The sequence below is a fragment of the Eucyclogobius newberryi genome, unplaced genomic scaffold (genome assembly GCF_026437365.1).
Source record: "Eucyclogobius newberryi isolate DKJ021-1_F unplaced genomic scaffold, fEucNew1.0.hap1 SCAF_4, whole genome shotgun sequence".
NCBI lineage: Eukaryota > Metazoa > Chordata > Actinopteri > Gobiiformes > Gobiidae > Eucyclogobius > Eucyclogobius newberryi.
In genome coordinates, this window is record NW_027316056.1 from 17,764,862 (window position 1) to 17,786,649 (window position 21,788).

General features: G+C 44.4%; 2 protein-coding genes across 3 annotated transcripts; one reads left to right on the plus strand and one right to left on the minus strand.

Annotated features, from left to right (window-relative positions):
• Positions 1 to 926: 926 nt before the first annotated feature.
• Positions 927 to 2,688, plus strand: cunh22orf23 (chromosome unknown C22orf23 homolog). Its single transcript, XM_072462449.1, has 5 exons — positions 927 to 986; positions 1,239 to 1,421; positions 1,499 to 1,621; positions 2,318 to 2,418; positions 2,500 to 2,688. The coding sequence occupies exons 1-5, from the start codon at positions 932 to 934 to the stop codon at positions 2,572 to 2,574; spliced, it is 537 nt and encodes a 178-aa protein (XP_072318550.1). The 5' UTR covers positions 927 to 931; the 3' UTR covers positions 2,575 to 2,688.
• A 53-nt stretch (positions 2,689 to 2,741) lies between these two features.
• On the minus strand, positions 2,742 to 21,438 carry micall1a (MICAL-like 1a). 2 transcript variants are annotated; one of them, XM_072462447.1, is made up of 16 exons: positions 20,716 to 21,438; positions 17,751 to 17,799; positions 16,445 to 16,586; positions 11,803 to 11,901; positions 10,421 to 10,547; positions 9,559 to 10,166; positions 9,420 to 9,480; positions 8,511 to 8,941; positions 6,739 to 7,055; positions 5,437 to 5,571; positions 5,232 to 5,358; positions 4,584 to 4,674; positions 4,436 to 4,509; positions 4,235 to 4,349; positions 3,800 to 3,846; positions 2,742 to 3,700 (listed from the first exon to the last, which is right to left on the minus strand). In XM_072462447.1, exons 1-16 carry the CDS (start codon positions 20,856 to 20,858, stop codon positions 3,567 to 3,569), a joined length of 2,700 nt encoding a protein of 899 aa, XP_072318548.1. In that variant the 5' UTR covers positions 20,859 to 21,438; the 3' UTR covers positions 2,742 to 3,566. The 2 variants fall into 2 exon arrangements, with proteins under 2 accessions (XP_072318548.1, XP_072318549.1); XM_072462448.1 differs by having other exon boundaries at positions 10,421 to 10,539; positions 11,798 to 11,901.
• Between the last annotated feature and the right edge of the window lie 350 nt (positions 21,439 to 21,788).

Genomic DNA, 21,788 nt, shown 5'->3' on the forward strand with positions numbered 1-21,788 from the left:
CATCCATGACAACAATACATCCATGACAACAATACATCCATGACAACAATACATCCATGACAACAATACATCCATGACGCGGACGCACGGAGCTTGTTGATGTCCAGTTGTCGTGGTAACCGCTCCAGAAAGCGCCTCCAGCACGTCCAAGTTTCATTTCTGATCTCAAAGGTTAGCCTAACGAAAACGACAGCTACATTTTAAAATAGTCTATTTCATTTAGACTTGTGGCCGTATAATGTACTTTCTTAACAGTTTGTTTGTCGATGAAAGTGTTTTTGCAGATGGACAAAGCGCGCGCGCGGCCCGGCGGCAGCGCGTACAGCCGCAGCCCGCAAACACAAGAGCTGCTCCACCGTGAGTCATTCTAAAGATGCTGTGTAAACCTTAACCAGGGAGATTTATTCACGGGGGCTATTATTGAAACAGTTAACGTTAAATTTGTTAAAAAACAACAACAACACAAGGCAAGAGCCCTTTCACTGGAAAACTGGCCACTAAATATCTTAAAATACTAAATAGCAAGTTGTTTTTGTCAAATGATACGTTACATGTGAGTGATGTCAGAGCCTGGTTAGAAAACAGATTACATTGTTTATTTAATTGGCTATGGGCTATGATTACACACACGTAAGCATTTTTGTTGAAGGAAAATGGATTATTTCTTATCTATGTTGAGCCCACAATTGTATTTCATTTTATCTAGATTTACTTCAGTCTCCACCACAAGTTTTTTTTATTTTTCTGAAGCTCAATTACTTCTATTAGGCTAGAAAACTGGACATTCAAATGCATTGTTTTTTGTGTGTTAGAAATACTATACATTCTCAGTAGTTAAATCTGATCCATTCTGAACACGGAGCATTTTAAAGAGTCTTTCAGATTTGCTACATGTGTTGATTATTACCTCATATCATTTTCCCCAGTGCTGATGGAGTCCCGTCTTACCAATGCTCAGAAAAGACAGATCCGTGAATGCCTCAAAAGTGAGTAGCATCATCCCACTTTATGCAACAAAATAACCAGAAATAAATATATGACATAAAAGTAAATGTGTAGCCCTAAATAAAAATGTGTTACCATTTAGTTACCTCTTTTTTTCAGTATATTGGCCGTTTAGATGTTTAGATGATAGAAGGGGTTCTGTAAATGTACCTCAATGTAGGCTATACTCAAACGCTAACTCAAGTGCATTGTTACAGATGAAAGTGTAATATTTGTGTATGATTGACATATAGATGGAGCACCTTTGCACTTGGCCTGTGCCTTGAATCCTCCTTCTCCTCCTCCTCCTCCTCCTCAGTCGAAACCAAATCGATCCACTTCTGGTCGACTGCCAAGCAAACCGCAGAAACGCAGCGCTGACCTGTGCAAAGCAGGGGACAGCTACGTCCGGGAGAGGTTTAGGCCCGGTCCCACACGTGAGTTTAGAGGTCAGGCTTTTTGCTTTCCGGTGACAAATGCACACTCGAGTTTTAAGCCTCGTGTTCTTCTGTAGGAGACCTCGAGAAGGAGAAACGCCGGCTTCAAAAAATCCTGGAAACAGGAAAAGATGAACCGAAAGTTACAATAAAACAAAGCCCCCCAAAAGAAGAAGAAAAGAAGGACCGGGTTGATGAAAGTAAGACTATCCAGTCAGAGTGATAACAAATTTGGGCTCTTCAATTAATCACATTTTAATGGAGATATACAGTACTGACAATTGAAATCATCAATGACAGCCAATCTTCTGTCAGTAAAAGCTTAGTGTTTGTGAAGCTGAGACTGTATTTTTGGGCAGTGACGTCTGTTTAGCTCTAATTAGAAGTAGAAACAAGCTCTGCACAGGAAATTACATTTTAAATTCAACCAAGTTTTTCTTTGTTAAATATATGAATGAGTAAAGCTGGTTTCTGGAGGGATTGGCTGACTGACATTAAGATGAGCATCTGTTGGGTTTTGACAATTATCTTTTTAAAGCTGAAAGTAAATGAAATAAAAATGAGTTTTAGGGACTTGTACTGAAGCAAAAATGTCCAAACAGAATCCATATAAAAGTCCTCTAAATTTTGGTTGGAAGTACAATCTGACCCTGATGCTTCCCAGAATGATTTGGCTGGAAATACAGTTTTATTTTTAAATACAACAAATCAAGCCGCTTGAGAGTTCCCTTTTATCAGATGTGGACGAAATGGAATAAATAAAGAAAAAGTTGCCCTAAGCATAAATCCCCTGATGCTTAGGGTATATTGCAGTAAACTCCAACGTATTGAACAGAAAAACACAATCTTTTAAGTTCATTATTATTTTTAATGGGTTTTGATTATGTTTGTCTTAGTAATGGAGGAGATTGAAGAAAGACGTCACTTTCTGGATGATATGGCGTCGCTGGGACAAGAGCAGATGTACGTCAGCGTCATCAACACTGAAATATCACAGGTAAAACAGCTCACTATGAATAAGAGCGTCACATTTGTCTTCTGGACGGACTTGGGGGTGATGTGCTCTTTACCGTTGTAGAGAATTAGAGAACTGGAGCTACTAAACCATTCCAGCGGTCGAACATCGGAGGGAGGATCATCGGAGAAGGATTAAAGTTGTTTCGACGTTTGCGGGTGGACTTAAGCAAGAGTTTAGACTTTTTGTGTGATGTTGAACCATAATTTTAAAGATATCATTTGCTAAACGTAAGTATGACTCTCATTAATGAGAAAATAATGCACCAGGAAGTATTTGAAAACATACACTCCAACACTGCGACAATGAAACAAAGCAGAGCAATTTAATACACCACATATTGAGGACTTTTGCTTGGGACATACACAGACAAGTCAGATAGAGAATGCAATTTTTCTTGGATATTTATGGACAATGCAAAATCCGTAAAAGCATTTAAATAGTCTCTCTTTACAGGCGACTCTTCGACACTTTAAGGCAAAATGACATGAAAGGCATTGTCGAAAATATAACTTAATGATTGCATATTTATATTTGAAGAGATCCCTGCTCTGAGATGCCCTTTCCATTATTATGAAATGTTAAATCTGTGAAGAATATATTCTGTACTATTTTTCTACACTCATGGACCAAAATGTGATGTGGTAAATGAATAAAACACAGTGTTATGCATATATAAAAGATTAAAACCAGGCTTAAAAATGGTAACTATAATATCAGCTTGATGAGGCTTCTGTTTGAAGGCAATAAATGAAGTACCACAGGATTAAAACAACCGCAACAAGTTACAAAAGTCTACGTAAACTCCAAAAGGGTTGAATTCAATGGAAAAGCGTAGGACATAGTTATCTGAAATAATAATAAACCTGCTTTCGACTGACTCCACGTGTCCCAAAACACTATAGTTTGTGTTGAGAGAAGCAGATGCCACTAAAGACCAGACTCTACACTTATTTCATGACATTTGACGTTTTTTAAAGCGACGCAAACCCGGCTGGAAATGTCTTGGAGCATTGCATAAAATCAAGTCGTCATTTCAAACATAATGAGCTGTTGTCAAACGAGTATTGGAGTTTGGTCTTTGCCTTCAACTGTTCCCATTTCCCTCAGGAGGATCGTGGTGGCACGTTTCAGCTCTTCTCTTTGCGTGGGCTCGGGCTCTTGCCTTGCTCTCCTTTGTGGCTCAGTCTTTTGAACACTTTTATGGGTTTGAACTTTGCCCCTTTTTTCTTTTGCTGGTCACACTCTGGTTCCTTTGAAAAGTCTAACAACAAAAAACACGAAAAGAACAAGTTTAACCGTGAATTCCTTCAATACACAGAATGCCACATATTTAGTCGTTGGTCTGTAAAAGAAATGCTACCTTTTTTCTTCAACATGGCTTCCATCAGTTTATCCTCCTCTTCTTCCCTGGAAAAGACATATATTGGATGAGTGCTACCGAATGAGGAGTTTTTTTCACTGTTTTAGTTGGGAGAGCTACTAAAAAAAGGTACAGATTTCTGATTCGTGACTCTGTTGCTGCTTTTGGGTTACTACCTTTCTTGTACTATTTTTTACAGTGTGATATGTTGTTGGAATTGAGGAAACCAGTATTATAACTAAATCATACTGCTACACGTCGTCTTCAACCAATTCTAATACATGTTTTGATTGTAAACTTGTAAGAAAGAGCTCAAATACTAATGTGCCACCCCAAAAAAGGGCACCGTACACACGATAAACAAGAAGAACGCATCAAACACACCAAATGAGTACGTCGATATAGTAATTATCGTGGCGTGGTTACAGTACTTACCTCTGCCTGTCCTGGTCCATGGTGTTGACGATTTGGTTCCGTTGTTCGATGATGGTGACGAGCTCGGCCATCAACTCCTGATCTCGGCTCTTGTCCTCATCTGTCCAGTCTTTCTCTGTAAAAAAGTGAGTGGGACTGTTTAGTTTTTATCCAGTAGAACCCAAACATGTTGAAATTCCACAAATCCGATGTAAGCCACACCTGGTTTATTGAGCAGACACCTCAGCTCATACTCTACATCAGCTTGTCTCTCCTCCAGATTTTGCTGCTTGGCCCTTGGATCACACAAAAGAGTAACATTCAGCGCGGAAACTATCGATAAAACGGACCGTAACGTGCTTGTGCTCACGTGTAGACAAGTTCTGCTTCCCTGCGAACTAAAATGTGTTTCTCGTGGATCAGAGTGAACCAATCCACCAACAAATGCTCCTCGTCTTCATCTGAAAAAGGTAACGGCACATGTTAGGGATGTCGCAATATCAAATGTGTGTGTTTTATTGTGAGAGAAAAACATCACGATTTAAGGATTATTCACGATTAATGAGACTAAACAACAGGGAAATCTTTTAAGTTTGCGACCTGCTTTACTAAATGTAACTTCCAGAAAGACCAATTCAAGTTTTTACATTCAGGTCTATATTTTTGGGATGATAGATTGAACTCAAAATCTGAATATTGACAATTATTGATTTAAACTAATAATCTTGACATGTAGATTCTGTGCCAGAAGATCCATTTGTTGAAGCGGAAGTACCCAAACTTTTGGTCATAAATTAGTAAATTCTGTTTCCCCCAAAAAGGTGTAACGTTAAACAAGAAATGTGTGATAAAAACATATTCCACAGTTGTATGAAGGAGCCATGTGAGCTATACGACACTTTGGTACGAGGGGTGATTGGCTGTGTGATCGCCTTGCTTCACTTTTCGGTCTAAAAACGCTGTTCTAAAGATCAGGTGCCCCAGCTCAAATTTCTAATAACAAAACCGTCTGGCGTACCGTTGGGGTTGTCTCGTAGTTTCTTCTCCAGCTCCACGCCCCTCTGTTCCAGCTCGTCCAGTTGTTTTTCCAGTTGACTCATCTCTCCATAGATGTCTTCCGCTGGGATGTACTGGTCCGACTGCACCTGTGTGAAAGATTGAAAATAATGCGTCAAAGTCTGGCAAAGATAGATTTACAAAGCCTGTTTTTTGGGCTTTCTTACTTTACGCTTGATGAGTGGAAAGCCGTGTCCAGGCGCTGGAGGTCTGGCAGGCCGGGGGCCTTTAGGTGGTTTGCCTTTGGATTTTGCAGCAGATGGTGATGGCTTCCTGTTGAAGGGGTTCTCCTTGCAGATCCGCTACAAATAGAGCAATCAATGAAATTAGCTGATTTCAGAGGTTAAAACAGATATGACTTTATTATAGCCAGGGGTTTCAGAATGATGAGAGATATTGAGAAATGAAGCCTGCATAAATTCAGCCCGGAAGACCTAACTCCATCCAATCTACGTCCACTGCTACACCAGGGCCACCTGCTCTCCAGCCTCAACGGCGCATCTCCTCTGCTCCCAATCAGCGCACAGTCTGCCCCATTTAAACCCTCATGCAGCTGGCTCAGCCAACTTACTAGCCACAGCTGCAAGTACAAATACTGAATATAATTTGTTCAAAATCGTTACCAAAACAGACCTTTTATTTATTTATCTATTATTTATATAATGTTGTAAATAACGTCCGTGCCACTATTTAGTTCTTTATCCATGATGGCAATACCTCAGGGCACGTTAGTGTTACCTGGCACACTGGTTGAAATTCAAGGGTTTACAGTATCTAGTAAAGTAAAATGTTTATAGGTTATAGCAGAGGAAGTACTTCCGATGGCAGCTGAGGAAAGTTGCCAGTGCAGATGATGGTACAGACTTCCACTTCTGCAGGACCTGTACGTCTGCAGGACTCTGGGACGAGCAGGTCGGATCACAGCCGACCCTCACCCTGGACATGGACTATTTAAGCCCCTCCCCTCAGACAGGAGGCCACTCCCCTCAGGCAGGAGGCCAGTCCCCTCAGGCAGGAGGCCACTCCCCTCAGGCAGGAGGCCACTCCCCTCAGGCAGGAGGCCACTCCCCTCAGGCAGGAGGCCACTCCCCTCAGGCAGGAGGCTTCGGTCCATCCGGAGCAGAACCTCCCTCCACTAGAACAGTTTCTTTCCCTCTACTGTTCGCTCATGAACACCTCATAGCACCTTAATAACACCTGTCACGTTAATATTCATGCAAATACCTCCTGTCCTGCATATTGCTCATTCTGATCCTGTTTGTTTTCTGTAAATTGTATTTGAATTAACTTTTTATTTTGCATGCCCTTATTCTATTTTATCATGTTTAGCACAGTCTATACTTTTTAACTATTGTTACTATTATGTGTTTTATGTTGCACCTTGGCGCCGAAGCAAGTTTCAAGTTTGTGAATTGTTCACCAACAATGGCAACAAAGTCGATTCTGGTTCTGATAGTTAACAGTCTCACCTTGTGGTCTGAGGCCAGTGGACTTGGTGCCAGAGACCCGTTTGAACTGCGGCTGGTCTGAGGAGTGGCCGGTGCTGAACTGGCGTATGAAGGAACGAGGGGTGGGCAGGGGTTGAGAGGGGCCTGGTGGTCAGCTGAAGAGGACACTGTGGAGGCGTCCGGAGAGGCGATGGAGGGCTCGGAGGTGCTTTTGGTGATGGGTTGTTCCTGGTCACTGCTGGCACCGCCGGCCAACCGCTGCTCCGAGCCAGACGAAAGACTCTCTGTGCTCGGGGCGGGAGAGGCCGAGCACGAGGAGGGCTGCGAGGGGGACAGGACTGAGGGAAACACAGGAGAAAAGAAACTGGTCATTTTATGCATACATCGGGAAATGTAAATACCCATTATGAAAAAAACAACCCTAGTTTCATTGTGATCGGCACAGTTGAAATGTATGATTTTGTCAAATGTGAAGAGAGTCAAGTTAGTTTATTTATTTGAGACAAGGAGTGCACAAAACTTTGTCTCTGATGTAGATGTTTTTAATCAAATATATGTCAAAAGTACTGGTAACTATTGTATCTTGTGGTATCGTCAGATGCTAGTTTATCAGCCTGATTATATTTTCATTATTTAAACTGACAGAAACGGAAATGTTATGTCAGTCATTCATTTAAGGTTAATGGAGTTTGCAGAGAAAGTTTCATTAAAGGTGCCATAACATGCTTTTTTTTCAAGTTTCGTAGTCTATCCTAAGTGTATAATTGATAATAATAAGGGTTGTGCAACACCCTTAACATAATAGTTAAGAAATATCATCCAGACCTTGGACCCCCTCACCAACCCGGAAATGCAAACGGCTTGGTTTGATATTCGCCCCCACCCTTGCGAAGAGCGATCTGGCTCCCCCCGACCAACCCGTGACGTAGTCTCAGAGCGCGTGTGTGCCCCGCCCACCCGTGACGTAGTCTCAGAGCGCGTGTGTGCCCCGCCCAACCCGTGACGTAGTCTCAGAGAGCGTGTTGCGGCAGGCGGCAGGCGGGAGGGGGATGGAGAGGGGGGAGGGTGAGGGGGGATGATGACGCGTGCTTGCCCTTATGACGCGGTCTTGCACCCACCGCCCGTCAGTTTGGAGATTCGCTGAAAGGAGATAGTCTGTAATATAGCTAAAAACTGCAGGAATCAATTAAAAAAAACACTCTGGATACATATATGAAGCACAAATAGCAATGTAAGAAGGTTAAAAGCTCTGAAAGTCGATTTTGCATGTTATGGGACCTTTAAGTTTGTTTTTTGGATAGAGACACGTAAAATATCATACCTGTCGTAATCACTGAGCAAATAAAATGTTTCAACAAACTCAATATTTCTCTGCACTAATTTGTTTGCTCAGGTTTATTTGCAATTAAATGTTGCAGTTCACAAAAGGTTGGTTCATATCTAATGTTAAATGTACATGTTTAAAGAGTAAAACAAACCAATAGCATATCTGATGCATTTGTGTTGGTGTTAAACCAATAACTTCACAATAACACATTTTGACTTTAAAGCAGGATAATGCCAAAGGAATCCAATTCTAAACGCACAATATTATTTTGAAAAAGGAGCTGCAATAAACAAATAGCAGAATGAAACACTTAATAGTTTGCATCTGTAATGAGTCATATATAAGTAGATAGGGGCCTATAATAACAGGCCTAGTTAATGTAGTAAGTGACCAGTTTGTGCATAAAAGTATCAAGCACAAGTTCGGCTCCGACTCAGCTGGGGAATCATTTCTGTGCAGCACAAACCTTGGTTGGAGGTTGGTGGAGGTGGCACTCGAGGGGCGGGTCGTTTCTTGCTCTGTCCGCCTGCAGGGCTTTCGGATCGGGATGAGCGCCCTCTGCTGGGGGAGGCGTCTGCTGCAGGAGAGTCGGCCGCCCGCCTGATGCTGTACCAGGGGTGAGTCGCTGCCACTGTGGGGGGAACGCCCTCGTCACCGGCTTCCTCCACCTCCTCCTCCTCGATCACTTCATCTTCATCGTCGTCAAACGGGTTGGCGGGGAAGGGCGGCGTGCTGGACCTGGAGTCATCCCCTTTGAGAGAGGACACAGAGCCCGAGTTTGGAGGAGTGGCCAGTCCGGGGACGGGAGGGGGAGGGGCTTTCTTCTTCTTGGAATCTTGTGATTGGACCAGGGCAAGCCATGGGGGGTCTTTGGATTTTTGAGAGCCACCAGACAAACTACAGACAGACACACACAGATTGGGACGACAAAACCATGACGTCACAAATGGAATATGGAACAATAAATGATGAAATCCTCTTTTGAACAGAAAGACTGAATAAAATACAGACTTTCAAAAAACAAAATTGAATGTCTATTAATTATGAGGGAGCGATATTCAATATCTCTTTGGTAGTTTTAAAGGTGCGCCATGTAACTTTTCTGGTGAGGTGTGCGCCATCTGCCTGTCTACATGGAGTCAATTTAATTTGATTGCTTAACGTTCCACATTAAGGCATTAAAAATATCTGGTTTAAATTTGTTTTTTTTAATTACAAAAAACAGATGTTTTTATCTTGTAAACTGAAAAACAAATATTTACACTGTGTCCTGATTATTTGAGGCATAGTAAAACTTGAATACTATCAAGACAAAAATAGATGAAATGATTCATGAGCATGACGTGAAAAATATAGAATAAAAAGTTAAAGTTACCTTCCTGGAGACCGTGATCTTTCTCGAGGTTTTGGTGCAATGAGCGGCTTCTGCAGTTCACCTGTAACACGAGTCAAATCGCACTTAGCACATCCACTTTCTGAAACAAATCGACAGAAACGTGATCAGAAGCATATACCGGCGGGCGCAGGGCTGGCAGTGGGAGGAAGCCGGACTCGAGGGGCGGGTCGAGGGGGCGGGGTGGGATCAGACACCCTTCTGGGAGCGGGCACGGGTCGACTCACACACTCAGACTGACTGACAGGAGCACAGGGCAGCTCTCCATTGATCGTGTGTCCTGCTGTCGTGTCAGTCTGCTCCTCTTTCACTGCATCCTCCTCTTCTTCTTCTTCATCGTCACTCTCATCAAATGGATTAGGAGGAGTCAAAGGGCCAGCGTTTGCCTCACTGTCACTTAAACGTTCCTTTTCTACAGAGTCTTCTTGAACAGTTATAACAGGAGTGACTGAAGGAGTGTCTTTGGTCGTCTTTTCATCACTACTTAAATCTGCAGTATTCTCCGTTTTACATGGTTCCGAGGAAGAGTGAGGACCGGGACTGCGACCGATCCTAGCAGATTCGACTATAACGGGTTTTTTGCTCAGTTCCGGTTTCTTGCTGAGATCTGGTCGGCCGTTTTGACTGGATGAACCGTGGCGTGCGAAGTGCTGTGTGCAGACCAAGGAGCCGGAGTTGCTCGCCAGTTTGTAGGATCCGGGGAGTAACGTGCTGTGGCATTCAATGCATCTGGTAGAACAAAATAGAACCGTTTATGTGAGTGCTGAGGCTTTGAATACATTGATACATACACCATTTATCCGTGTCCCCAGTAGGCTTGTCAAAATATAAAAAAATCAGGAGGTACTAATCAATATTAAACTATCAAGACTAGAGACATATTTGAGGAAGTATCCATGCAAAAAACACATCACACAAGCACATAATTTGACCTTTCCAGAACCATCTTAAAATAATGTGTGTAATAACGTGCGACCGCTCACCTGAAGCAGCTGCGGTGGAAGAGCTTGCCGTCCACGAGAAACCTCTGCACCAGGTGAACGTGTTTGTTGCAGACGGAGCAGGTGCTGCTCAGGGTGCTGTGCTTGGCCTCGACTCCCGCCTGCCGCAGTGACGGGACGTTCCAGTGAAGAGGGGCACGACAACAGGAGAGAGGGGAAATGGAAAGCAGTGTGGGACGGGCAGGTCAGACATGGAGTCAGGAGGAAATGGTTTGATCAGTATGTTGTCTAGCTACCTCTATGGCTAACTCACATTAACATTAACAATAACATGATTAGTCTGTCACAGCAAATGTTTGCAATGGAAAGAAAAGAAAACGCATTAATTCAGTGTGAAACCTTTTGTATGAAGCATGTCCACCATTTATTGATTGTTTGTTTTTAGTCAAAAGTGGTTTAGTAGCAGCAAAAGGATTACATTTGTCACACCTTTTTAGAAAAGTTATATTGTTAGTATTAAAAACAAATAGAGGTGGGCAATATATTTCAGTGTAGATAAATGTGTGAATGTTGTTTTGCTAAATTTGAATATTGAGTATATTGTTTATAGGAAAAAACTTTACAAAATAAGCTGATATATTGTAAACTTTCTCATAAGGCTATATACTAAGGCGATATTGCGGCACTTGAGATTCATTTGACATTATTCTGATAATTAAAGCTCAACTAATACATATAATTACATGTTTTAGCACATTTATTTTGGAAACAAATAAATAATCGAGATATTAATCTTTGTCAATATCACCCACCCCTAGGAACAAGACGTCTGGAAGGATAACTAACCTAACTTATAGACTCCTCTACACCCCGACCCCTCCTACTGCATGGGCCCCGGGGCAGAGAGAGGAGGGGGGGGCAGATGTGAGGGGGGAGAAGATGGCGCGGGACAGTTTTCCATCTGAGAGAAACAGGGATGTCCAGGAGGAAGGGGACAAGCCCAAATATGGGAGCATGATGATGGGAGGATAGAGAAGAGAGACAGGATACAGAGGCTATCTTTATAGACTCGCTCCACCTCTAGTGCTCCTCTACGCCCCCGCGGCGCAACACAAAGCCCAAACAAGGAAGCAGACATCGGGGTGCAGGTATTGTTTTAGTCAAATGACAGGATAGGATTTGTATAGTACAGCGCTCGGTGACTTAATGCCCCCACAATAGCCCGTGCAGAGTGATAGATTATTCTGACAAACATGCTCCAACTCAAGCCAAGATTACAATAGAGTCTCTGGGGGAAATGCAGCTTGTGGACATGCAGCTGCAACAGAGTATCATGCAAATGTAATGGACCTCATTCCTTTTGCACCAGTTAAAGGGCACAATGTAATGTAACCATGTGTGTTTGGGGTAAGAACTGACCTCAGTCTCAATCGTTTGGTCGTCTAAAGGCAACGCAGACTTCTTCTGGGCAAGTTCACCAACAGGACCAAGAGGGCTCGGCCTCTTCATACAGGGAGGGTTTGCTATTGGGAAACAAACAGATACATTTAACTCAACATTCATGGTTCAATAATCCATGATCTTAATAATCAGACACAAAAATCCGCGACATTGTGTCACAGATAGGAAAACATATCACAGAATTTGACAAGACTATGTCAAAGTGCAAACTATTCACAGGAAAACACTGGTTGATGAAGAAAAGACAGATGAATGAGGCATAGTTGTTATAGTATTGTTCTCAGCACTTATCATCCTCTAAAGAATAAGATACAGAATGAGAAATATATTTCTTTAGTATTTCTTCAACCATAATAAATCAATAATCAATAAACCCTGGTTCCCCAATGTTCTGACTCTTTATATTTTTCTGGCTTGAAGGATTTCTTAGACAGGACAGCTGCAGACTGACTTCAACACCAATATTCCATTTGACTTTAAAACCATGTATTTCGGATGTAAAACTCCAACATTGGACTTGGTGGATGGATACCTGTGGAATGTACTTTCCACTGCAGCATTTTAAACCCCCTTTCCCTTTGAATCCAATATGAAACAATATGTTTTCAATTAAGAATATCAGAATTGCCGCATGTCCCGTAACTCCCGTTCAAATACAGAGAGGCGGGGCGCCATGAGGCAGCACCTTGATCTGCCGCTCGATGCACAGTATAATTCCTCACAAACTGTGCAAATAATGTGTCCTGTCCCTCTGTATATTACAAATAATACACTCTAACGATATGCTCTGTACTTCCATATTCTGGATAATGTATTAAAATTAATTTCTGACATGTGTTTAGGCTCACAGATTAATTATAAAACAGCAGTAAAGGTTTTCACTCGGTGAGGCAATACGCCTGACTCATGGCAGAGGGCGCTCCTGAGCTCCTGGATCTTCTTCGTTCTTGAACTCGTTTATTTCTTATTTACAATCTGGCTTAACAAAATGTAAAAGGTAAGACCATGAACTTTTATTTATTTTGGCTTGAAATAGGCTCAATGAAATTCATTTTGATATTAAATAAAATATGTGTCACATGTTTGTGTAAAGCCTCTCCTTGAACCGACACCTTAACGTGGTGGAGGGGTTTGAGTGCCCGAATGATCCCGGGAGCTATGTTGTCGGGGGCTTCATGCCCCTGGTAGGGTCTCCCAAGGCAAACAGGTCCTAGGTGACGGGTCAGACAAAGATCGGTTCAGAAGCCTCTTATGACGACGACACGAACAAGGCCGTTTACGTCGCCCGGATCGGCGTCACCGGGGCCCCATCCTGGAGCCAGGCCTGGGATGGGTGCTCCATGGCGAGCGCCTGGTGGCCGGGTCTTACCCCACGGGGCCCGGCCGGGCACAGCCCGAAAGAGCGACGTGGGCCCACCACCCGCAGGAGGATCCATAAGGGGCCGGTGCAGAGAGATCTGGGCGGCAGTCGACGGCAGGGGCCTCGGCGACCAGATCTCCAGACACAGAGACTAACTCTGGGGACATGGAATGTCACCTCGCTGGGGGGGAAAGAGCCTGAGCTTGTGCGGGAGGTTGAGCGATACCGACTAGATATAGTCGGCCTCACCTCCACGCACAGTTTGGGCTCTGGAACCCATCTCCTCGAGAGGGGCTGGACGCTCCACTTCTCTGGTGTTGCCCGCGGGGAGAGGCGGCGGGCTGGTGTGGGCTTGCTGATAGCCCCTCAGCTCAGCCGCCACGTGTTGGAGTTTACCCCGGTGAACGAGAGGGTCGCGTCCCTCCGCCTTCGGGTGGGGGACAGGTCTCTCACTGTTGTTGGAGTCCTTGGGAGGGGTACTGGACAGTGCACCGACCGGGGACTCCGTTGTTCTACTGGGGGACTTCAACGCCCACGTGGGCAATGACAGTGACACCTGGAGAGGGGTGATCGGGAAGAACGGCTTCCCCGATCTGAACCCGAGCAGTGTTCAGTTATTGGACTTCTGTGCTAGCCACGGATTGTCCATAACGAACACCATGTTCAAGCACAAGGGTGTCCATCAGTGCACGTGGCACCAGGACACCCTAGGCCGGAGGTCAATGATCGACTTTGTTGTCGTGTCATCAGACCTCCGGCCGCGTGTCTTGGACACTCGGGTGAAGAGAGGGGCAGAGTTGTCAACCGATCACCACCTGGTGGTGAGTTGGATCCGCTGGCAGAGGAGGAAGCCGGACAGACTTGGCAGACCCAAGCGCATTGTGAGGGTCTGTTGGGAACGTCTAGTGGAGCCCTCTGTCAGTAGGGTATTCAACTCGCACCTCCGGGAGAGCTTCTCCCATGTCCCGGGGGAGGTTGGGGACATTGAGTCCGAGTGGACCATGTTCTCCGCCTCCATTGTTGATGCGGCTGCTCGGAGCTGTGGTCGCAAGGTCTCCGGTGCCTGTCGTGGCGGCAACCCCCGAACCCGGTGGTGGACACCGGAAGTAAGGGATGCCGTCAGACTGAAGAAGGAGGCCTATCAGGCCACTCTGGCTTGTAGGTCTCCGGAGGTCATCGACGGGTATCGGCAGGCCAAGCGAGCCGCGGCTCGTGCTGTCGCAGAGGCAAAAACCCGGGCCTGGGAGGAGTTCGGGGAGGCCATGGAGGAGGACTATCGGTCGGCACCAAAGAAATTCTGGCAAACCGTCCGGCGCCTCAGGAGGGGGAAGCAGTGTCTCACCAACACCGTTTACGGTGCGGGTGGAGGCCTGCTGACCTCAACTGGGGATGTCGTCGGACGGTGGAAGGAATACTTTGAGGATCTCCTTAATCCCTCAGTCACGTCTTCCGAAGAGGAAGTGGAGACCGGGGACTCGGTGGCTGGCTCATCCATCACCCAAGCTGAAGTCACTGAGGTTGTTCGCAAACTCCTCGGTGGCAGGGCTCCGGGGGTGGATGAGATCCGCCCTGAGTACCTAAAGTATCTGGATGTTGTAGGACTGTCTTGGTTGACACGTCTCTGCAACATTGCGTGGCGTTCGGGGACCGTGCCTCTGGACTGGCAGACCGGGGTGGTGGTCCCTCTGTTCAAGAAGGGGGACCGGAGGGTGTGTTCCAACTACAGAGGGATCACACTCCTCAGCCTCCCGGGTAAGGTCTATTCCAAGGTACTGGAGAGGAGAATCCGACCGATAGTCGAACCTCGGATTCAGGAGGAGCAGAGTGGTTTTCGTCCCGGTCGTGGAACACTGGACCAGCTCTATACCCTCCATCGGGTGCTCGAGGGTTCATGGGAGTTTGCCCAACCAGTCCATATGTGTTTTGTGGATCTGGAGAAGGCTTTCGACCGTGTCCCTCGGGGTGTCCTTTGGGGGGTGCTCCGGGAGTACGGGGTCCGGGGCCCTTTGCTCAGGGCTGTCCGGTCCCTGTATGACCGGAGCAGGAGCTGTGTTCGCATTGCCGGCAGTAAGTCAGACCTGTTCCCAGTGCATGTTGGACTCCGCCAGGGCTGCCCTTTGTCACCGGTTCTGTTCATAATTTTTATGGACAGAATTTCTAGGCGCAGTCAGGGGTCGGAGGGGGTCCGGTTTGGGGACCACAGGATCTCATCTCTGCTGTTTGCAGACGATGTTGTCCTGATGGCTCCATCAAACCCGGACCTGCAACATGCACTGGGACGGTTTGCAGCCGAGTGTGAAGCGGCTGGGATGAGAATCAGCACCTCCAAATCCGAGGCCATGGTTCTCGACCGGAAAAAGGTGGCTTGCCCTCTCCAGGTGGGTGGGGTGTCCTTGCCCCAAGTGGAGGAGTTCAAGTATCTCGGGGTCTTGTTCACGAGTGAGGGAAGGATGGAGCGTGAGATCGACAGGCGGATCGGTGCAGCGGCTGCAGTGATGCAGTCGCTGCATCGGACTGTTGTGGTAAAGAGGGAGCTGAGCCGAAAGGCAAAGCTCTCTATTTACCGGTCGGTCTACGTTCCTACCCTCACCTATGGTCATGAGCTTTGGGTAGTGACCGAAAGAACAAGATCGCGGATACAAGCGGTCGAAATGAGTTTCCTCCGCCGTGTGGCTGGGCGCTCCCTTAGAGATAAGGTGAGGAGCTCGGCCACACGGGGGGAACTCGGAGTAGAGCCGCTGCTCCTCCACGTCGAGAGGAGCCAGCTGAGGTGGCTCGGGCATCTGTTTCGGATGCCTCCTGGGCGCCTCCCTCGGGAGGTGTTTCAGGCATGTCCCACCGGGAAGAGGCCCCGGGGAAGACCCAGGACACGCTGGAGAGACTATGTCTCTCGGCTGGCCTGGGAACGCCTCGGGATCCCCCCGGAGGAGTTAGAGGAAGTGTCTGGGGAGAAGGAAGTCTGGGAGTCCCTGCTCAGACTGCTGCCCCCGCGACCCGGCCCCGGATAAAGCGGCAGAAGATGGATGGATGGATGGATGTTTGTGTAAAGAATGCTACTGAGATATATAGCATAACTCATTGTCTGTTGTCAATAAAATTATGTTTAAGAGGCTCTTTTGGGTTCCTTCACATATGTAAATCTGACTCTGAAACTCTTTGAACCACTTTTTATCATTTTGCTCTATGTTTTTGAATATTCCCTTTTACACGTTTTGGATGTACTTGAAATGAATAGTATTGCGTACCTTGAGATTTGTTGTTAAAGAAGTTGTAATACTGAGAGACGTAGGTGATGACGCTGAGTCGGTCGGGAACTCTCATTGAAACCATGTCTTCTGGGTCCAAAAGCGCCGGGATTCCCAACTGTGTCTCAGCCACTTCAAAGGCCTGCCATCAACACAGATGACAGGTAGTTTTTTAGATAATTACTGTTTAGTGTTTGAGAAAATGACTGTACTAGTATGGCAAAAGAAGAAAAACATTTACTCCACCACACATAATGTAAAAGGCGCAATAACAGTGTGCAGTGCTTTAAAAACATCAGGGACCTGTTTTTTCAATTTAGTTTGTCCTTGAAGAGCCATTAGTCTAATGAAACATTCCAAGGAAGAAAGAAAGAACGAGCACCTGACATTACATAACAGTGAGGGAACAATGAGGTATTCAATCCTTCACTTGTCAACAAGTAAACCTTGATTTTACAGACATGCTGCTGGAGTTTCAGGTAAATTTCCGGTTTCCTCTTCTGCAATTTGAAGTGCACACATTTGTGATTACACAGGCGGATTTCACAGTTATGCGCTGCACAGAAAAGCAAACCCACTCAGTTCCACATAGTTATGCTGAAAAGGAAAAATATTTCCAAACCACAAGCAAGTCACTGTTACATGTGCGCCTCAGCAATCCTGACATTAAAGCAGAATATTATTCAAATTTGCCGTAAGTGACAATTGCAAAGAATCCCTTTGCTGGGCTTGTGAATTAAATTTATATCTTCAACACTACAATATTCCAATGTATAAAATCACTGCTGCCAGCTCACAATTACAAATTGCAGCAGTATTCCATTTTGCACATACCAGGACCTCATTTGGTCCCTGGTCTGGGAGATTTCAGAGAAACAGGGATTTCCAGCAGGAGCTTAGCTCATGCTAAAACAGGAGACTCCCATGTTTCCATGTCAACTATTTACGTACTCATGAGTCCCTTTGTCAGCACAAGCACAAGTTCAGCGGTTTGGAGCACTAACTCTTCAATAAAGATGAACTTGCTTCCTCGTCTATGATTATTTAAACCTCAGAAAAGCTCCACAAACATTAGATTGCACAACCAGACAGTTTTACTGTAGTTAGCCAGTCATTACCGCATCAGACAATGGACCAATGATTTCCCTGAGCCAGAAGCAAAGCTCAGGGAACGATAACTCGCCAAAATGTTATATTTTTTCAACTTTTATAATGCAATGTTGGCACAGTTCAATACTAGTCTGAATTGAGTATTGGCTGCTTCACCCACATTTGTAAATCTCATCATCATAGATCATAGACTCACCAGTCGGTTGTTCTCGTAGACATTTTCTTTGGACAAAGAAGGAAAATCTCTGTAAAGAAAAAAAAAAAAAAGAACATTGACTTGAGGAAGTGTAACAACATGACCTAATCTGTTTCAGAGGCCTGACCTAAACACAATGAGTCATGAATCACCCAAATTCAGCAAATGGCATTTCAGTGAAACAACAGAAAATGCTGCAATGTCCAAAGACAATGTCGTGTGGTGATCTGTGTCATCTCAGACCACACATAAGTAACACAATACAAACGAAGCAGCTGGTACCAACAGTAGTGATGGACTCATAATTACAAGGCCGTGCTCTGACTAACGGCCTGCCGCGAGGAACCTGGCTCCAGCTGTAAACATCCTGCAGTAAAAGTGGAAAAAGTCTTGGGCTGATGTTGGGGCGAGAGAAGCTCTGAGAAGGAAGGTCTTTTACAAAAAGTGCTAAACTGTTTGGACAAATTTATCAACCCCTGTCGAGAGCTAAACCATAAATTTAAGTTTTACAGTTGCGTAAGGAAAACCTACTTTTAATGTACCTAAACAATAAATAATCAAACTAAAACTTGATAGTAAAGTACAAGGCCTGTGAATACAAGACTTGTACCTACATTGATGAAGCAATGTATGTAGCACTGTGTAAAAATGTACGCATTGTAATTTTGGATTGTATAGTTTAGATAATGATTATTTTATACCTAATTTCAAGGAACATTTTAGGCCACAATCCAACATCGTCAAGGAGAAAAGATGGCATCCAATATTTATCTCAATATCTTACATGGTGTTTGTACGGAATGATGCATATTAATGATCACATTACCGACGGAAATCAAATCGGACCCGTACCATCTGTGGGAGTCTGTGGCGACCGTGTGGAGCTCTCGAGGAGGAAAAAACAACTGAATGAGTCCGGTGTTGGTGCGGACAAAGTCTCCTCTGTTCCCCTTAATCTTGTTCTCATGGTTCGCAAACACACATACCAGCAGCTTTGATATCAAGGTCATGTCAAAGAGAGTCTGCTCCACTGTGACCACTTTGGTATGGAGGAAAATGTAAGAAAATATTCAAACTTTCGACGACCCACAGTCAATCTGGTTGAGCAGGCGGCACCAGGTGACACATTGATGAAAGATAGTGTGTAGGGCTCAGCAAACACAAGTCTCAGAGATTATTTTGGGAATGGGGACAGTTATAAGTGAGCGCACATGAGCGAAGGCTATTTTAAATCTATACGTTCGACAGTAACGGTGCACCGGTTGAAGAAGTGTAAAGGAACTGTTAATAGTGAAGTTAACCAAGAGATTGCTGTTGAGGGTTTATTGACAACTACATAACAACTAAATTGTTTATTGGTTGACGTACAGATCCATGTTGTGTCTAGTTTACCCTTGAAAGTTAACATTTTAGTTGTTCCGGGCACTACTGTTTTTCACTAGCTATTTACATGAATGTATACAATTCTTTGTTTCTTCATTTTAAATAACATGACAATTTGGTACCTTCATAGTATCGAAGTCCAGGTACAAAGCAATGCCAAAACTAGTATCAAAACTAGATACGGTTCTCATTTAAACAAGTATCGATACAAAATCACATAAACATGACCAAATTTGACCTTTCCTGAACTGTTTTGGAAGGAGCTTGATCAGAACTAGTAAAACTCAACATGGTAATATAAAAAGAAAGTACTATTATTTTGTGTTGTAGAGATTTTTGTGGCGTCATTGTGGTATCAAAACCGGCATTTGAACGTTACATGGTGACCACACAGGTGTATAATAACTATGGGATATATTTTATTTAAAAAGGGATTAATTTAATAGTAAGATTAGTGAAAATACTATTAGCGCTTGTAATGCAATACAATCCATTGTGATTATTACCGTAAACTATGTTAAATGTTGAACTGACAAATGGTCCTGGATGAGCAGTTTAGACAGAGACATTTAGTTGTATTGACTGTAAAAGGCTTAATGTTCTGTGATGAAAATACATTGGCTTGAGTGCTATTACAGTGCAGTGGCCTAAGCATTAGAGCCAAAGCCATTTTGACAGCGCGAGGTCCCAGTCGCAGATTACACTGACATGCTGTCTGCTCGGATCACAGTTAGCAGTTTGTCGATTTGTCTGTTCTTTTGACGATCCAATGGGCACAAATTGTTAAAAAACAGAACATGCTGAGAAGCTAAAAAAGACACACTGAAGTAATGTCGGTTATTGTTCATTAAGTGGTCTTTGGACAGCTCTCAACAGCACAAGAGAGCTGCAGCAAATCTGGGCTAACATTTTGAGTTTTCCTCCAAGAATAATTGCTTTAAAATTGATTGGATTTGCCACATAATTATTAAGCATTGTTTTTTCACATAGATATCCATGTCCAACGCAAAACCACATGAACCTTGCGTGAAACAAACTCGCTGCAAGTGCTTGAATACATTTTGCAGTGCAGGAGTTTGACACTTTCAGTTGCACTTTTAACCATTTCTGAGTTTGCATTCGTGGTTTGTGTAAATGTCAGATGCATATAAAGTTGCAGGCGTGGATTTCCCCCATTCCTGTCAATGATGGTGTGGTGAAATGTGTGTTGTCGTGGTGGTTACTGAGCTGTCTGATTACAGTGGAGGGGTGTGTTGTTACAGACAGGGCATGACAGTCTGAGTTAGAAACAGCACATTGGCCTTTGACTGCCACACACTCACAACATTTAACATCAGAACAGGTCAAAAGAGAGGAGCAAAATCATGTATAACCTGCAGATTTTGGGAGAATATATGATTTTAGAAAGTGAAATAATGTAACATCACGGTAAACACAAACAGAATAATACAAATAACGCTTGCTTTGGCCTCTTTTTTGTAAGTTTCCTCAGTGAGTTTTCTTAGAGACAGTTTATTAGCTTGTTATGATTACATCCCCTCGTTTATCTGTGTGAATCATCTGTAATGAGAGAGTTACTTACATCAGATCTGGCCTGTGTCTGTGGATTAGAGCACAGAAAGCCAGGCCGTCCCGAAAGGACGAGGACATGTCCTTTATGACAACATCGTGGTAATCTTCACACTGAGTCCGGCACCACTCCTGCAGCGCCTTCAGAGACCCCATTGTGTCAGAAAATCATAATATCCAAGTCCCGGGTCAAAGTTTGAGTCTCAACGCGAAAAGGACGTGGTGAAGTGTTCATCAGACGATCATCAGCTCAGATCCAGGAGCAGACAACACCCGCTGCGCTGCACTTACACTGACTGAGTCACGTAAAACTAGCATGGTTAGCTGTGTTAGCCACGTCTGCAGATGCATCCTGTGTCCTCACTGTGCTCGCTTATACCTGCAGTTATCTCTGTGATTCACACAGACCTTTGTCCATGAGCACGACTAACATGGCTGATAATGAACTGTAGATAATGAGCAGAGAATGAACCAACTTGAGGAGGAAACTCGATCTGCAGCAGCTACTTCTTCCTCTCGCTGGTTAAAAGTTTGCAGCTTTCCTTCTTTCAGAGCCAAACATAACATCCTTCGGTGAAACACACTCAGCTCTGCAGTAATGAGATGAGTTCTTCTTCCTCCTTACTTAGAGGAAGAACAGCTACAAGAAGCACTCAGGTGATGCCTCGTAATGTTAAAGTCGACGGCTCACGGAAGCCTCAAACCTCAAACACTTTAATGGAAACTGCATTGCGCGCAGACTGTCCCAATGCAAGTCTATTCATGCAAACAAAACATATAGGCCCCTATGGTATATGTCCTTAGTTGATGCTGAGCATCACGCGTTGTTCTTGTTGTAGAGCTCAAGGTCCCTGCCGCCTGTCCCCGGGTCCTCCCAAAGTCACCATGCAGCTCACTCTTTGCCCAGATGGTGACGCTAATGAGCGCACATCAACGACTCAAGGCATCACACATACTTACTTTTATTTACGTGAAAATTCTCGTTCAACCACACCAAAAGAGAGTGTTAGTGTATTAAAAATGTCTATCATGTGAAGTGTTTATTAACAATTTATTCAAGCGTGAAATCTCGCGCCACGAAGTGAA

Bases quoted from the DNA above. Each gene is read 5' to 3' on its own strand.
- micall1a (XM_072462447.1), bottom strand. From the start codon at position 20,858: ATGGGGTCTCTGAAGGCGCTGCAGGAGTGGTGCCGGACTCAGTGTGAA. The intron at 10,548-11,802 runs CTGAGGTCAGTT...ACGTCCCGTCAC, and splicing joins AGACGACCAAACGATTGAGA to TGCGGCAGGCGGGAGTCGAG. The intron at 5,359-5,436 runs GTAAGAAAGCCC...TCTTTCACACAG, and splicing joins TTCCACTCATCAAGCGTAAA to GTGCAGTCGGACCAGTACAT.
- cunh22orf23 (XM_072462449.1), top strand. From the start codon at position 932: ATGGAGTCCCGTCTTACCAATGCTCAGAAAAGACAGATCCGTGAATGC. The intron at 987-1,238 runs GTGAGTAGCATC...ATTGACATATAG, and splicing joins GATCCGTGAATGCCTCAAAA to ATGGAGCACCTTTGCACTTG. The intron at 2,419-2,499 runs GTAAAACAGCTC...TTACCGTTGTAG, and splicing joins TCAACACTGAAATATCACAG to AGAATTAGAGAACTGGAGCT.